The sequence below is a fragment of the Danio aesculapii genome, chromosome 11 (genome assembly GCF_903798145.1).
Source record: "Danio aesculapii chromosome 11, fDanAes4.1, whole genome shotgun sequence".
Lineage (NCBI taxonomy): Eukaryota > Metazoa > Chordata > Actinopteri > Cypriniformes > Danionidae > Danio > Danio aesculapii.
The window spans coordinates 43,897,892-43,917,112 of NC_079445.1; the positions used below are offsets into that span (position 1 = coordinate 43,897,892).

Below are 19,221 nucleotides of genomic sequence, written 5' to 3' on the forward strand. Positions count from 1 at the left end.
CAAGTACTAATAATCAAGGGTTAACATGGTTAATAACAAGTACTAATAATAAAGGGTTAGCATGGTTGATAAGTACTAATAATAAAGGGTTAACATGGTTAATAACAAGAGCTAATAATAAAGGGTTAACGTGGTTGATAACAAGTGCTAATAATAAAAGGTTAGCATGGTTGATAAGTACTAACAGTAAATGGTTAACATGGTTAATAACAAGTGCTAATATAGGGTTAACATGGGTAATAATGATGGCTAATAATACAGGGTTAACGTGGTTGATAACAAGTGCTAATATTAAAGGGTTAACGTGGTTGATAACAAGAGCTAATAATAAAAGGTTAGCATGGTTGATAAGTACTAATAGTAAATGATTAACATGGTTAATAACAAGAGCTAATATAGGGTTAACATGGGTAATAATGAGGGCTAATAATAAAGGGTTAACGTGGTTAATAATAAGGGTTAATACTAAAGGGTTAACATGGTTAATAACAAGAGCTAATAATAAAGGGTTAACATGGTTAATAACAAGAGCTAATAATAAAGGGTTAGCATGGTTGATAAGTACTAATAGTAAAGGGTTAACATGGTTAATAACAAATGCTAATATAGGGTTAACATGGGTAAAAATGATGGCTAATAATAAAGGGTTAACGTGGTTAATAACAAGAGCTAATAATAAAGGGTTAACATGGTTAATAACAAGAGCTAATAATAAAAGGTTAGCATGGTTGATAACAGGAGCTAATAATAAACAGGGGTTAACGTGGTTAATAACAAGTGCTAATAATAAAGGGTTAACATGGTTAATAACAAGAGCAAATAATAAAAGGTTAGCATGGTTGATAACAAGTGCTAATAATAAAAGGTTAGCATGGTTGATAAGTACTAATAGTAAATGCTTAACATGGTTATTAACAAGAGCTAATATAGAGTTAACATGGGTAATAATGAGGGCTAATAATAAAGGGTTAACGTGGTTAATAATAAGGGTTAATACTAAAGGATTAACATGGTTAATAACAAGAGCTAATAATAAAGGGTTAACATGGTTGATAACAAGTGCTAATATTAAAGGGTTAACGTGGTTGATAACAAGAGCTGATAATAAAGGGTTAACATGGTTGATAACAAGAGCTAATATTAAAGGGTTAACGTGGTTGATAACAAGAGCTGATAAAAAAAGGGTTAACATGGTTGATAACAAGAGCTAATAATAAAGGATTAACGTGGTTGATAACAAGAGCTAATAATAAAGGGTTAACTAGGTTGATAACAAGAGCTAATAATAAAGGGTTAACAAGGTTAATAACAAGAGCCAAGAATAAAGGGTTAACATGGTTAATAACAAGTGCTAATATTAAAGGGTTAACATGGTTAATAACAAGAGCTAATAATAAAGGGTTAACATGGTTAATAACAAGAGCTAATAATAAAGGGTTAACATGGTTAATAATAAAGGGTTAACATGGTTAATAACAAGAGCTAATAATAAAGGGTTAACATGGTTAATAACAAGAGCTAATAATAAAGGGTTAACATGGTTAATAACAAGAGCTAATATTAAAGGGTTAACATGGTTAATAACAAGAGCCAAGAATAAAGGGTTAACATGGTTAATAACAAGTACTACTAATAAAGGGTTAACATGGTTAATAACAAGTGCTAATATTAAAGGGTTAACATGGTTAATAACAAGAGCCAAGAATAAAGGGTTTACATGGTTAATAACAAGTACTACTAATAAAGGGTTAACATGGTTAATAACAAGAGCTAATAATAAAGGGTTAACATGGTTGATAACAAGAGCTAACAATAAAGGGTTAACATGGTTAATAACAAGAGCCAAGAATAAAGGGTTAACGTGGTTAATAACAAGTACTAATATTAAAGGGTTAACGTGGTTGATAACAAGAGCTAATAATAAAGGGTTAACATGGTTAACAACGAGTGCCAATAATAAAGAGTTAACATGGTTAATAACTAGGGCTAATAATGGTTAATAAGAAGTGCTACGATTAAAGGGTTAAAATGGTTAATAACAAATGTTAACCCTTTATTGCTTGTTATTACCCATGTTAACCCTTTGTTTTTTGCACTTGTTATTAACCATGTTAAACCTTTATTATTAGCCCTTGTTGTTAACCATGTTAACATTGTTTTTTAATGGGTTGATAATAAAGGGTTAACAACAAGTGTTAGTGTTAAAAAGTTAACGTGCTTAATAACAAGGGCTAATAATAAATGGTTAAAGCGATTAATAACAAGTGCTAATAAAAAAGGGATAAAATAAGTGTTAATAATAAAGGGTTAACATGGTGGTTAACAAGTTCTAGTAAAAATGCTGATAATAAAGGGTTAATATGGTGAATAATTAATAATAAAAAGTGCTAACAATAATATGTGGTTAATAACAAGTGCTAATATTAAAGGGATGAGACGGTTAATATTAAGAGCTAATATTAAATCATGGGTAATTAAAATATAGCAATGATTGTACGCTAATAACAAGGATTAATGATAAGGGGTAAATATATAATACATGTGACTTACAAATTTCTCTGAGCAGGGAAAGTCGAAAAGTTTCACGAGCCCAAAATCATCTCCAGTGACGACGTTGATGCCGGCGTGAGACACACAGGCACAGTTGACGTCTGCTTTCTCTGCGTTACGAGGCCAGATGCCCAACACCTCTTCCCCCAGAACACTGCAGAGCACAGAGACTTAACACTGAACACTAGTTATGCTTCAATCCACATACTTTCATGCACATTTTAAAATTATTATTTTTATTATCAAATTATTCATAGTTCAACGTTTACTAATGCATTATTAAATTCCAAGTTCATGCTTATTAACATAACATAGTAAATGCACCACGAGTTAACAAGAACTAACAATGAATGACTTTGATTTGACTTGAATTTCCATTCACCAACATTAATAAATTGGTTAGTGCTTCAGTATTATTCTTCTTCTATTGTTATTCCCTCCAGAACTGTCTTGAGCATCTGTCTGCACTCTCAAAGAGCGTCTTACACCTCCAAAAGCCACTGTATTCACCGCGTTCATTGTTTCGTCATCTTCTGAGGCGCACTCATTTATTACAGAAGAAAAAAACACCACAGTGGAAAATCCCAACACATTTCTCTGATGATTATTTGCTTCAGTTTATCAGGAAGTGATGATTTTGTTCTCTTCAGTTTCTCATTGGATGGAAACACTGCTATATTCGCTAATGTTTTATGCAATATTTTGTGCGTAAATCAAATTCGCAACTTTGAATGGAAATATAGCTACTGAAGCACTGCTGTTGGACATCTGACTGCTCACCTGGTCCACGACGCCCATGTGATCCGGTCCATCAGAGTCTGATCTGAGACCAGTTTACCACTCGGAACCTCATGGATCTGACGCTTATATGAGCCCGTGGAGACCTGAACACACACACACACGCACACACAAAGTTTGTATGGGTGCTGAAATATTGAGAGCTAATAAAAAAAAAGGCTGCACATGGTTAATAACAAGGGCCAATGATAAAGGGTTAACATAGTCAATAACAAGGGCCAATGATAAAGGGTTAACATGGTTAATAATGAGGGCCAATGATAAAGGGTTAACATGGTCAATAACGAGGGCCAATGATAAAGGGTTAACATGGTCAATAACGAGGGCCAATGATAAAGGGTTAACATGGTTAATAATGGCGGCCAATGATAAAGGGTTAACATGGTTAATAACAAGGGCCAATGATAAAGGGTTAACATGGTCAATAACAAGGGCCAATGATAAAGGGTTAACATGGTCAATAACAAGGGCCAATGATAAAGGGTTAACATGGTCAATAACGAGGGCCAATGATAAAGGGTTAACATGGTTAATAACAAGGGCCAATGATAAAGGGTTAACATGGTCAATAACGAGGGCCAATGATAAAGGGTTAACATGGTCAATAACGAGGGCCAATGATAAAGGGTTAACATGGTTAATAATGAGGGCCAATGATAAAGGGTTAACATGGTCAATAACAAGGGCCAATGATAAAGGGTTAACATGGTCAATAACGAGGGCCAATGATAAAGGGTTAACATAGTCAATAACGAGGGCCAATGATAAAGGGTTAACATAGTCAATAACGAGGGCCAATAATAAAGGGTTAACATGGTCAATAACGAGGGCCAATGATAAAGGGTTAACATGGTCAACAACGAGGGTCAATGATAAAGGGTTAACATAGTCAGTAACGAGGGCCAATGATAAAGGGTTAACATGGTCAATAGCGAGGGCCAATGATAAAGGGTTAACATAGTCAATAACGAGGGCCAATAATAAAGGGTTAACATGGTCAATAACGAGGGCCAATGATAAAGGGTTAACATGGTCAATAACAAGGGCCAATGATAAAGGGTTAACATGGTCAATAGCGAGGGCCAATGATAAAGGGTTAACATAGTCAATAACGAGGGCCAATGATAAAGGGTTAACATAGTCAATAACGAGGGCCAATGATAAAGGGTTAACATGGTCAATAGCGAGGGCCAATGATAAAGGGTTAACATGGTCAACAACGAGGGCCAATGATAAAGGGTTAACAACGAGGGCCAATGACAAAGGATTAACATGGTCAATAATGAGGACCAATAATAAAGGGTTAACATGGTTAATAATGAGGGCCAATGATAAAGGGTTAACATGGTTAATAACGAGGGCCAATGATAAAGGGTTAACATGGTCAACAACGAGGCCCAATGATAAAGGGTTAACATAGTCAATAACGAGGGCCAATGATAAAGGGTTAACATAGTCAATAACGAGGGCCAATGATAAAGGGTTAACATGGTCAACAACGAGGGTCAATGATAAAGGGTTAACATAGTCAATAACGAGGGCCAATAATAAAGGGTTAACATGGTCAATAACGAGGGCCAATAATAAAGGGTTAACATGGTCAACAACGAGGGTCAATGATAAAGGGTTAACATAGTCAATAACGAGGGCCAATAATAAAGGGTTAACATGGTCAATAACGAGGGCCAATAATAAAGGGTTAACATGGTCAATAACGAGGGCCAATAATAAAGGGTTAACATGGTCAATAACGAGGGCCAATAATAAAGGGTTAACATGGTCAACAACGAGGGTCAATGATAAAGGGTTAACATAGTCAATAACGAGGGCCAATAATAAAGGGTTAACATGGTCAATAACAAGGGCCAATAATAAAGGGTTAACATGGTCAATAACGAGGGCCAATAATAAAGGGTTAACATGGTCAATAACGAGGGCCAATAATAAAGGGTTAACATGGTCAATAACGAGGGCCAATAATAAAGGGTTAACATGGTCAATAACGAGGGCCAATAATAAAGGGTTAACATGGTCAACAACGAGGGTCAATGATAAAGGGTTAACATAGTCAATAACGAGGGCCAATAATAAAGGGTTAACATGGTCAATAACAAGGGCCAATAATAAAGGGTTAACATGGTCAATAACGAGGGCCAATAATAAAGGGTTAACATGGTCAATAACGAGGGCCAATAATAAAGGGTTAACATGGTCAATAACGAGGGCCAATAATAAAGGGTTAATATAGTTAATAACGAGGGCCAATGATAAAGGGTTAATATGGGTAATAAGAAGTTCTGGAAATGCTTGAATTTAAATTTAATATTTTCCAGGTTTGAGAAGTATTTAGATTTTTGGATAAAGTGCTTAAACTGCTTGAAAATGTAGCCGTGTTGCTTTCATTGATCTAATTAAGTAGGTAATTATAATTAATTTTAATTATAATTGATCAAACTAAATAGGTAATTATAATGAACTATACTTAAATAAATCTTTTTGCTTTTGCATAAAATTAAAACAAAATGCAGAGAGATTACCACTTAATGATTGAACAATGCATGAAATTACCATAAACGCTACTACGTTAGACTACTGTATACTATACTATAGAAAACTATAAGGAAACATTTGATATCATGTTTACCCCAAGCTCAATTAATTAATGTGATGTACTCTATAATATATCTACTCAAATCTTAAACGTTAACATGCATGCACAGAAATGACCACTTCATGATTGAATAATGCCTAAAATAGAAATAAATATGCATTTAAGAAACATTTAAGATTAGAGGATTTACATTTAACACAGTCCATGATAATAATTCAATATTGGGCTTGGGATAAACATGCCATCATACATTTTCCTTATAGTTTTATATAGTATAGTATATAGTAGTCAACATTTGAAGTGGAAACCTTTCATTAAAGTTGTCCTAAAACTGTTTTCTTTTAGTGCTAAAATTGTGAGCAAACAAAGGATTTGCACCTCGATGTATTTGCTGTCGGCAGAGAAGTCCAGCTGGATGACAAATCCAGGAATATCTTTGCAGTATCCGATGCGGTTGAGCGACGGGCCGAGAGTGAGATCGTAGAAATCCACAGCAGACTCGACCGAGCCGACGGCCAGCAGACGGTTATCAGAACTGAACCTGTGTGCAGAACTACAGTCATTATCATAGTCTAGTTTGTTCATCAACTGCAGATATTTACAACCATATTTTCCAATATTCATGTGTGTTTCCAAGTTAAACTACAGAACTTTTATACTTTTATTGTGATAAAAAAACAAGCTTCTATTTTGAAACGCTTAAATGTTGACGACTAAATTATTTTGTCATCACAGATTTTCCAATTTGATCTCCAATTTTTTTCATTTTAATTGAAATTACTTTTAATTTGTTTAATAAATTACCTCAGATTGTATAGTTTTAGCATATACAGCAAAAACACAATGATTAGACTTCAGCTTCATGAAATTATCCTACATAAAAACACCTTTACAACACAAAAACAGTAGAGACTGAATAAAAATGCTAATTCTCTCTTTTTCCAGCAGGTGGCTGCTCAGAGAAATCACAGTGTTTCATTGGTTAGTGCTGTAAACAAAGCATCTGTGCTGGAATTGTAAAGGAAAATATCCTCTGAACTTTTCTCAAGACTATGGGTTACTCTAATAAATACTTTAAAGGGCACCTATGATAAAAAAAATCAACTTTTTAAGCTGTTTGGACAGACATATGTGCATGTATGGTGTATAGAGCGTCATATTGGGCTGATATAAACACACCCAGTGCTTTTTTTTCAATTTAACAACATAAAAACGGTGGACCAATTGGAGCGGTTTTCAGATCGACCGCTACCTGACGTAGGAGAGTGGTCCCCCCGCCCACCAATATTGATTGACAGGCGCGTCATCATATCCTCAGTTTGTTGATTCACGTCCGCCATTTTCAGCGTGAGTCGAAGCGATATCACTAAAGGAACACGCTTGCTCTATTTTTAGATGCAAGGCTCATTGGGCTCAACACAAGATCAATATTCTCCACATTATCGCTCTAATCGGAATTATTGGTTGTATCTTTAGGTAGGTTTGCAAACATGTGTACTTCTCATTGAGTCTACCTTATACTTCAGCCGTTTGCATTTCTCGCGATCCCAGAAGCTCCCTGTGATCTTAACTAGCATGCGTTTTAGAATTCTAACATCGGTTTCTATCAGGGTACACTCAAGTCGACGGCTGGGTGCCGCGGACCGCTGCAGAAACCTATGTTTAGAATTCAAAAATGCGTGGCGCGACGATTCGGGACACTTCATGTTTCTGCCGCGCTACAGAGAGTGTCTGGTGTGCCGTGTCACGGCTTCGAGCGGTGCATCCGGTGCCTCAGTCAAAGTTAATTCAGTGTGTGTGGTTATTAGTTTCTGTGTACAAGCTCGGCACTTGAAACTAGCAAACAGTTGGCTGTAAAACTGTACAAAGACACAAATGATTTTGTACTGTCTGCTTGGTCTGTGTCCGAGTCATACATGTACGACTGAATGGTGATCCTCTCTTTCTCCTTCTCGCAGTCTGCCTGTCAGACTCTGTTGCAAACGCAGAGCAAGTGAGCTCATGGCTCCGCCCCCTTGTTACGTTGGCGGGAAGCCGAAACTAATGTACATGTGAAGCACACACCCCTAAATCAGCGAACTGTGGACACGCCCCCAACATGACACTTTTTAACACATTATAATAAAACAATCTGAATTGTGTTTTAAACTGAAGCTAAACTGGCACACTCAGAAGAACCATAATATAAATATTAAATCAGAAAAAAGAGGTAAACTATGTGCCCTTTAATACAATTTAATAACAATGATAATAGTAATTCTTTAATTATGCATGGACCATGATGGAAACACTTTTAGTGAATCAAGTCTGCTCGTCCTCTTCATCTGTATGCTCTTCAGTGATGTAGTTTTTGCCAGATGATGATCAGATATAAATGTGTATTTCAGGGACTTTGCATTAATGTTGGTTTGCAGCTTTACATGTTTTCAGCTTTGTAAAAGATCTGAAATGTTGTTCTGCTGATTGTAAAAGGCCTCAGCCGTCAGTCCATCATCACAGTGCTTCAGTATTATTATTCTTCTACTATTATTCCCTCCAGAACTGTCTTGAGCATCTATCTGCACTCCCAAAGAGCGTCTCATGCCTCCAAAAGCCACCACGTTAATTGCATTTCGTCTTCGTCTTCTGAGGCGCAACTCATTTATTACAGAAGAAAAAACACCACAGTGGAAAACCCCAATGAACTAAACTACATTTCTCTTAGCATTATTTGCTCCAGTTTATCAGGAAGTGATGATTTTATTCTCTTTAGTTTCTCATTGGATGGAAACGCTGCTTTATTCACTAATGTTTTATGCAATATTCAGTTTTGTACATAAATTAAATCACATCTTTGGATGGAAACAAAGCTAATGACTCATAACTGATCAATTATTTTCCAAAAATCAATTGTGTTTGAAGTTGACTCAGTTATGATTTCTGGTTTTCTTTTGTGCGTGTGTGTTCTGACCGTATGTCCTGGATGGCCACACTGCGGTCTCTCTTCTTGCCCCATACGGTCAGTGAATTGACGAGCAGCACGATAAACTCTCCGTTCTCCATCCCGATGGACACCATCTCTCCGTTAGGGCTGTACGCCGTGCACTTCGCCGGGTGACCCAGACTCACTTTATTCAGAAGTTTCTGGAAGACAGAAATCATGCACAGAATATTAATATGTGTCCCTTGACCTCAAAACTTTGCATTGATGTATGGTTCATTAGAACAACATTTGGCAGAGATACAACTATTTATAAATCTGGAATCTAAGGGTGCAAAAAACCTTTAATATTGAGAAAATCCCTTTTAAATTTGTCTTAATAAGGTGCTCAGGGATGATTTATTTACAGTGGTACATTTACAAAATATCTTCCTGGAAAATGAGCTTTACCTAATATTCTAATGTCACAAATGTCACTAATGTTCTTTCATCTGAGAAATATCGCTAAGCTAAGAAGTATGCTATCTATCACAGATGCAGAAAAGCTAATCCATGCTTTTATGACCTCTAGGCTAGATTACTGTAATGCTCTGTTTGCTGGTTGCCCAGCATCCTCTATTAGTCAACTTCAGCTAGTGCAAATTGCAGCTGCCAGAGTTCTTACCAGGTCTAGAAAATATGATCACATCACCCCAATTTTATCCTCCTTACACTGGCTGCCTGTTAAGTTCAGTATTGATAATTTAATATTGCTTCTTACCTATAAAGCTTTAAATAATCTAACTAAGTTTATCTAACCAACTTTCTGTCTTGCTACAATCCAACGCGCTCTTTAAGATCTCAAAACTCAGGGCTTCTGGTAGTACCTAGAATAGCAACGTCTACTAAAGGAGGTCAAGCCTTCTCATATATGGCTCCTAAACTCTGGATAAGCCTTCCTGATAATGTCCGAGGCTCAGACAGTTCAGTAAAAGAAAATATCACCTGAACTTTTCTGAAGACTATGAATTCCTCTGATGAATACTTTAATACTGTAAAAAACTCAGGAAGTTTGATGCACATTGTCTTTCATAACATTCTTTTACATATTTATTTACTCAGTAATAATTTTTTACTCACTTTTAGTACATCAAGTAAATGCTCGCTTCATTTTATTTACAGGATTCATTTGTTGAATATAAACTGAAAGGAAGTGCATTTATTTGAATCCAATCTTGCGTAACATTATAAATCAGTTCATCACCTTATCTGCGAGGTCCCAGAAGCGGATGGTTCCATCATCGCTGGCTGAGATGAAGACGTCTTTGGAGGGATGTGTGGCCAGACCCCAGATCCGTCCCTGCGTGTGTCCGTTTATGATGGTGTTTGAGGCTGCGTTTTTCTCTCCCACCTCCATGATCTCCCCATCCTTCGTCCCCACCAGGATCTTCCCCTGGTTATCCAACAAAAAAGCATACATTACTGAACTTACACTTTCCTTTAACATATATAAGATTCGGAGGCTGATAACAGATATATAGGCCAATAAATATGAAGACTGCTTTTTCTGCATGATTTTCCATGCCTATTTATACCTCCCTTTCTTCATGTGTTCAATACTTTTTCCCTGTCTTATAATTTTATTGCACATAACTACATTCTAGACTTACTATTGTTTTTTTCTTTGTATGTATTTCTTATAATCACTCCATACCTCTATAAAACATTTCTGAGTGTGCCTCACAAAGGTGAGTGGGCTTGACAAACCACCTGTAGAAGCACTCTCCATATGCACCAGAACCTTTACCTAAGCTCCATCTTACAAGGTCTCAATGTTTACCTGTGAATGTAGCACACAATCATGTTGCACTACTTGTTTTCATCAACCTTAAATACCTCCTTTACACAATATCCAGCACAATACTGTTTTGGCATATTTAAAATACTAGTATAGTCTGTCTTAGGTTATATTTATAGTTAAGTATTTATGAAATAGCTAGATTACCACTCCAGTATTTTAGTTACGCATAGGTTTAAAATAGGCAAAAATACATAGTATGGGTCAAAGTGACTATTGATTTAATATATTATTGATGGCACTGATGATTGTATACCATGCAACATAAGACAGAAGGGTTTGTGGTACATCAGGATTAGGGTGAGTAAAATGTTTTGACAGGTTTTTCACTCTCAGAAGTGGCACAAAATTGAAATACAATAAAAACAGTAATTTTGTCAAATATTTGTACTATTTTCTGTATGAATATGGTGTAAAAAGTCATTTATTCCTGTCATACGCTCATATTTGATAACTAAGAAACATTTGATTGTTATTGTTACAAAAAGTTTTGATTTATGCAAAAAAATACTTTATTTCATTGAATTTTGTAACACCTTAACTGCTAATTAATATTATTATTTATAATTATTATTTTATTAAACAACATTTATTTTTGTTTATTTATATCTGTAAAATTGATTTTTATGTTTGTTTTTAAGTTAAACTACAGTACTTTTATTTTAATTAAAATATTTTGAAATGCTTCACTGCTGATGAATCATATTTTCAAAGCAAATTTTCCAATTGGATTTCAAAATGTAGCATAGACGAATTCCCAACCTACGTCACACATGACGTCACACCGGTTCCAGGTTGCAAAAAGAGACAGGTTGCAATAGCAAACATGTCGTGTTGTGTGGTAGGATGCCAAATTCAAGTCCAAAAATAGAAAATCTTACTTTGACCGTACACCACACTGCCTTTAATGCCAACTGCAGACGTCTTTGGCTAAAATGGAGCTGAATGAAGTGAGAACCTAACTATAAATGCTCCACTCTGCAGTTCTCATGTCATATCAGGTAAGTTCACGCTATGCTGAATCAGACACTTTACTCATTTTTGATTGCAGCAATGATTTCAGCAAAAAAATTTCCATATGCTTAATTAAACTGCGGACACTGAATGCTCAGAATGATACGTGAAAGTGTAAGTTCACATACGAGTACAGGTACAGTTCACTGTCAGAATTCAGTTGTTTGCTTGTTGATCATTAATTACCCAGGCCGTATATTCCCGTCTTCTTTACCTGTCTTTGGCTACGCAGAACCTCGTTTTTTTTAATCTGGTCATCCTGGAGCATTATTTCTTGCACATGACCACACAGAACAAAATTGTAGGCATCCAAAGACTTGTAGGCCTTTAACTTCTTGTAAAATCACTTGGAGTTTCATGAGAGATCTATATTTCGGGCTGGATGCTTGGTCATTTCGTCTTATCCAATATCCATTGGGAGGATGTTATCGCAGATGGAGCTGTCAGATGAACGCCGCTCACTTTAAAGTTAGTTTTGCTGAATCACTGTGCTTATCACTGGGTGACGAGCTGTTATAATACGCTGAAAGCATTATGTAAATGATATATATATAATATGTAATCAATATATCTTATTTCTAAGACAACAACAAACTCTGTCCCACATCGGATGTCATTCCCTCGCGGTAAATGCTAGCGCTCCTGTTTTTTTTCTACAACCTCGTTGCACTTGTATTCTAAATGCTTACAAACATGGTAATTCGTCTATAGTCTGTAGGTTATGTGTATAGTTAAGTATGTAAAGTATATTTATAGTTAGTATAGTTAGATTACCCCTCCATTAGTTAGTTTTGCTAGTTATGTATAGGGTTAAAACAGCTCTTATGTCCAGTGTTGTGTTCATATTTTTGATTATGTTTATTCATGTAGCACCGTTGTCCTTCAAGACACAACATTTCATTCCACTGAATGTCCACACATGTAGCAGAATAACAATAAAGCTCAACTAGACTGGACTTGGATTACTTTGCTTGTTACTGACATCTAGTGAACATTTCAAGTCAACAGCACTTTCAGAAATATGTTATCTGAGAAAACAGTGATGAATTCAAGACTTATTTTTAGGCCTGTCACAATAACCACCTCAATGCACAACACGTGGACATGACCTCAATCATTTCTGTTGATGCAATATATATCGCCCATACATATATATATATAACAATTCTAGCAACATTTCAGCTGATTATGCAACAACTCTATCTCTATTGGAGGTGTCAGTGTCAGTATGGTTAAAAAAACACTACAGTATTTAATTTAAATTACTATAGTATATTGAAGGATTGGGATTTCTACCTTCCAATTCTACTCCCCAAGAACTGTACTTATCCAGAGCGAGCAAAAGAGCTGCCAAAATCACTCTGGACCCCTCACACCCAGCACACTTCCTCTTTGAACTTTTACCTTCTGGTCGACGCTACAGAGCACTGCGCACCAGAACAGCCCGACACAGAAACAGTTTCTTCCCTCAGGCAATGAGATGCATGAACATTTGATGATAATAATTGTGCAACCAACATCACTACTTGCTATACACTTATTTAACAACACACTTTACATGCCAATTTGCACATATAACGTTGTATATAGTAATAAACACGTACATACACTTGTCAATTTGTATATTTGCATTCACTACTTACTTGTATTTTTTATAATATATTTATTATCTGTTTTTTGTCCTGTCTCTGTTCTCCTGTTGCACTGTAGAAGCTCTGTCACCAAAACAAATTCCTCGTATGTGTGAACATACCTGGCAATAAAGCTCTTTCTGATTCTGATCTCAGCATGGATCAATGTTTATCCTTTTCTCATCCTCCTGTTCCTCATTACTTTTATTAAAGATGATTACTGAATAATTAATAAGTTAACACATTGCTTAATATAAGAATGTTCAGTGCATTTGCTTGTCTCCATGTAACTATTTTCAGGGGCCACCGAACTAGGTCAGAGGTCACGGAGACCTCGAGTGAAACTGAAGGGCTGAGGGCTGGAAGTGCCTGTTTCTATTGTTATTTCTATGAGTTAATACTATCTAAACATGTCTAAAGTGATTTGCTGTTCATTTTTTAAGGTAATTTGACTTTTTATTCAACATAGACTTTGTGTAGTAAGGATATAACTGGCTGAATGTAGATTACACTGGTTTTTAACCAGTTTTGATAAAGACGGCTGAGAGTACACTCAGCCTTGGGTGAGAAACAGGTTGTACTTTAAGTGTGTGTGTTATATTTGATTGTGGATCCATTTCACAGGTCTGGAGTCAGCTCTAAACAGTCTAGTGGATGTCTGACGTTTATATGCTTGAGATATTGTTCAGAATTGTACACCACACGCACCCCACGTTGACATTTTCCTAGTCTATCTGTGTTTTAACCAATCAGCCATTCATATGTATGAGGCAGTTATGTGAGAGTATAATTGTTACTGATTTGTGATTGTAAGCAGAGCGGCTTAGGAACTCATTGTGAGTGTTGAAGCTGGCTTCTGCTGATGAAACTGCAAACTATATTAAGTAAACTTCATTTATTCCGGCTCTTCTTCATCTGACAGACTGGTCATTCACTGGGTTAAAACTGTAAATTACCCCTTTAATATTTTCATGTTGGTGTCTGACGACTGAAAATAGATCTGGCAGCAGATATCACAGCCTCTGTTTCTCTTTACCTGCACTTTTTTGTTAACATTTATTATTATTATTTATTTAGGATATGCATTTTCACATTCTGATTCCAATGCCTCATTATTAATCTGTTTAAATAACTATAATTAAATTAAATATTCTGAAATATAATGTAATATGATGTGTTGTTTGGAAGAGTGCACTTGCATTGTGATGATATTATATTGTCATTCTGGCATTATATAATGAGTGGCATAAAATGACAATAATATCATTCATCACAATGTATTTTGGTGTAATATATCATACAACAAAACACAGATATGGTGACAGGCCTACTTATTTTACCTGCTGTATTTATAGAGTTTTTTTGGTCAATATCACACACTGTCACTCAGCAGGGCTGTTTTTTTGATACTTTGAATATAAATGAGTGGTTTATAAGCTGACCTTTCCTCTGCACACTGATCTGACGATCTCGACAGGAAGTCCAGTCTCCAGCTGAAACGCCCTGCATCTCTTCATTTCCTGGTCCCACAGTTTCACCGCGCCACCCTCTTTAGTGCTGAACACACATCATAAGCACATTAATGAAGCACAGACAGAGAGAGAGCATGAAAATAAGACTGTTTCTCAAAGGAAATGTTCAATCATTGTTTCATATTTGATGCATTTAGAGACATTGACTTGGAGTTTCTGTGTGGAGTTTGCATGTTCTCTCCATGTTGGCGTGGGTTTCCTCTGGGTGCTCCGGTTTCCCCCACAGTCCAAACACATGCGCTATAGGGGAACTGATTAACTAAATTAGCCGTAGTGTATGAGAATGTGTGTGTGAATGAGTGTGCATGGGTGTTTCCCAGTACTGGGTTGCAGCTGGAAGGGCATCCGCTGCGTAAAACATACAGTATGCTGGAATAGTTGGCGGTTCATTCCACTGTGGCGACCCCTGATAAATAAAGGGACTAAGCCGAATGAAAATGAATGAATGAATGAATGAACGATGCATTGACGTTGCTGTAGTTTTGGAATTATGAAAGATTTAATTTGCCTTTGAACAAAACAAGGAAATCAGAGTTGTGAGACAGGAACTGAGAATCAAGATAAATGTTTCTGTTCATAATTCATTTATTTATTTTCTTTTCGGCTCTGTCCCTTCATCATTCCGGGGTCGCCACAGCGGAATGAACCGCCAACTTATTCAGCACGTTTCTATGCCACAGCGGAATGAACCACCAACTTATCCAGCACATTTCTATGCCACAGCGGAATGAACCACCAACTGATCCAGCACGTTTCTATGCAGCGGATGCCCTTCCAGCCGCAACCCATTTCCGGGAAACATCCATACACACTCATTCACACTTGTGCACTTCGGACAATTTAGCCTACCCAATTCACCTACTGCTTATGTTTGGACTGTAGGGGAAACCTGGAGGAAACCCACGCAAACTCAGGGAGAACATGCAAACTCCACACAGAAACGCCAACTGACCCAGCCGAGGCTCGAACCAGCGACCTTCTTGCTGTGAGGCGACAGCACTACCTACTGCACCACTGTGTCACCTGTGTTCATGATGATGAATTTTGAGGAGGGAAAGGCAGAATATAAGCACAGGATACTGTGAGAAAGCAAAACAAAACTGCAACATGAAAACATCTTTAAAAGACTCTTAAAATGACAGAATTCAAAGTATAAAAATTAATTCATATTTAAAAGAAATTAATATTTCTATTCATCAGACACGTTACTCAAAATCAGACTTTAGTATTCCTGCTGTGAGGAGTTTTAGGCCCAATCCCAATTCTACCCCTTAGCCCTTCCCCTTCCCCAATTCTCTTTAGCTTGAAGGTGTAGGGCTAAGCGGATAAGCTAGATACCCCTTTAAACAGAGATTTTTCAAGACCACACTCAAAACCAAGGGGTAAGAAAGTTTCCCAGAATACACCATTTACAGCAACAGCATGGCTGCACAGGGAAGACAGGAGATGCACAAATTAGTATTTTTTACTACAAACAAGCACATGTTATAACACATTCTAGGGGTGGGCGGTACACCGGTGTCATAGTCATCACCGGTGTGACATTGCGCCACGACATGGATTTTCTAATACCGTCAATACCGTAATAAATCAATTATGCGCCTTGAACGGCTGCATTTACATCAATAATAGCTCATTCTAAATAATAAGGCATTCAATTTTCTTCAAACGTTCAGTTGTGGTCAGAATACATGTCCTTATACTACAGGGCTCGAAATTGCAACCATTTTGGTCGCATGAGCGCCCGAAATGTAATCTATGCGCCCTCATAATATATTTGGGGGCATTTGTGTGTCTGAATATAATGGTTGTAGTGCAATCTGATTTGATTTTCTCTAAAAACTTGCTGAATCGCTCTACCCTGCTGCTGTATTGGTTCATATTAGCTCTATCAACGCTTCCCGCTGTCAGATAACAGGGAGCTTCTGTTACTGCAGGAAATGCAAACGGCTGAAGAGTGAAAAGTGCACAGGTTTGCAAACCTCACCTAAAGTTATAATAAAAATAATAATGGCGCAGATGACAGCGATCATGACATGAGGTAAATGTTGATCCGCCAGCTGAGATCAGTCGAGTGTTTTCGGAGAAGGTGCCTGAATCTCGATGCGTTGCATTCACCGCGTGTTCAGCGCAAATGTCCGCTAAATATAAAGTCTAACACTGTACACATCATCGCCAAAGAAACTCACCTTTACTAAGTTTACACTGAAACTACGGCTCATAACAAAGAGCGGTATTGCGCCGGTGGTCATCATGAGAATCCTGCTCTGTCTGCTCATAAATTGGTGCGGCTGACTCGCCTGCTTTATTCCACCAACACAGAGAAATGAAGATCAGTTCATAACGAGACTGAGCATTTACAATGACCCAAACCAAAACTTTAACAGAGTGATAGAAGTGAGACTTTCTTTTGTCCGTTCTTCCTTGAGATGTATATTATTTTGCTATTGAAAGTAATACCATGATATTATACCGTCACCGTTCAAAAGATGAAAAATACTGTGATATTAATTTTAGGTTATATCGCCCACCCCTAACACATTCATCTATTATCCATAATAATAACTCCTGTAGAGCAGTCCCACAACATTCTGACACTCGATGACACTGGAATCCCCTGTCAGAAAAGTCTAGTGTCTGGGAATGAGCTGTTTACAGTGTCTGCTATAATGTTAATGTTGTTTTGGTGTGTTTACATGATGAATATGGCCATAGTGTAAATACACAGTACAGTTATGATCTTATTGCCACATTAGATGGTTATGATAACATGATATATGCCTTCAGTAATTTCCTGAAGATCAATACCAAACAATAACACAACAGGAAGCAAGAGATCGTGATGACGTGTGCAGCTGCTGTAGTGCTGTCCCAATTCTTAGGGGTACATTTTGAAGCCCTTCTCCTTAACACTCTAGTTTCAAGGGCCAAGAGGAAGGGGAAGGGGTCCAAAAATAGAATCAGTGTGAATGTCTGTGTGTAAGTGTGTGTGTGTATGTGTGTGTGTGTGTATGTGCGTGAGTTAGTGTGCATGTATGTTTGTTAGAGTGAGTGAGTGTGTATTAGCGTGAGTGTGTGTGAGCGTGTGCGAGAAAGTTCGAGTGTGTCAGTGTGAGTGTATCACTGTATGAGTGTGTGTGAGTTAGTGTGAGTTAGTGTGAGTGTGAATGTCAGTATAAGTGTATATGTGTGTGTGTGTGTGTGAGAATGAGTGAGTGTGTGTCAGTGTGTCACTATGTGAGTTTATGTGTCTGTGAGTTAGTGTGTGTGTTTGAGTGTGTATGTGAGAGAGTGAGTGAGTGTGTATCGGTCTGAGAAAGAGTGAGAGAGTGTGTATCAGTGTGTGTGTGCGAGAGTGAGTGAGTATGTATCAGTGTGTGTGTGTTGTGTATGTGCACTCACGGTCTCTCTTTTCCTCCAGTGACGATGAGTCCGTCTCTGAGCGTGGTGTACATGGTGAACACAGGGCCAGTGTGAGCTTTAGCCACCACACGCACCAGAAAGTGTTCCCGCCACACAAACACATCCCCGTTTATGGCCCCGGTGAACGTCAGGTTATTCTGATAACACACACACACACGCACACACACACACAATTGCACATTATTTCCACATAATCTGATGTTTTGCACAATTCTACCTTGTCGATACCACCATGTATACCTGTACACACTGTACACACACATACTGGTGAGAGGAACCATCTGAGGTATTCTCACCAAAATAATGATCCTTATTATTATAATATTTATATGATTTACAAGAGGGCATCACGGTGGCTCAGTGGTTAGGCAAGGCAAGGCAAACTTTATTTATAGAGCACAATTTTACCGTAGTTGATCCAAATGGCTTTCCAATAAAATAAACTTGAAAATAAAAAATACAAGGAAACATAAATGTGTATAAAATACTGAAATACAAATAAAAATAACATGCATGCATCACTCAAAGGCAAGAGAGTAAAAATAAGCCTTTAAGTCAGATTTAGCACTAAGTTAGTTAGCACTGTCGCCTCACAGCAAGAAGGTTGCTGGTGAACCTTCAATAGGGCAATTGATGAACTAAATTGTCTATAGTGTATAAGTGTGAATGGTGCAAGGGTGTTTCCCAGTAATAGGTTGCAGCTAGAAGGGTATCCACTGCGTAAAACATATGCTGGATAAGTTGGCGGTTCATTCCACTGTGGTGACCCTTGATTAATAAAGGGACTAAGCCGAAAAGAAAATGAATGAATGAATGAATGAACTTATTATATATACTTACATTAATTATTCATTCATTCATTCATTCTCCTTCGGCTTTGTCCCTTATTCCACAGCAGAATGAAC

General features: G+C 37.1%; 1 protein-coding gene across 1 annotated transcript in view; it reads right to left on the reverse strand.

Moving 5' to 3' along the window:
- eml6 (EMAP like 6) overlaps positions 1-19,221 on the reverse strand; it is a 137,557-nt gene that overhangs the window by 5,152 nt on the left and 113,184 nt on the right. Inside the window, exons 35-41 of the mRNA XM_056467686.1 lie at positions 18,296-18,453; positions 14,804-14,918; positions 10,123-10,311; positions 8,910-9,082; positions 6,338-6,500; positions 3,331-3,434; positions 2,551-2,704 (exon numbers count right to left, since the gene is read on the reverse strand). Of these exons, the coding sequence (XP_056323661.1) occupies positions 2,551-2,704; positions 3,331-3,434; positions 6,338-6,500; positions 8,910-9,082; positions 10,123-10,311; positions 14,804-14,918; positions 18,296-18,453 (1,056 nt within the window). The remainder of the gene's footprint in view (positions 1-2,550; positions 2,705-3,330; positions 3,435-6,337; positions 6,501-8,909; positions 9,083-10,122; positions 10,312-14,803; positions 14,919-18,295; positions 18,454-19,221) is intronic.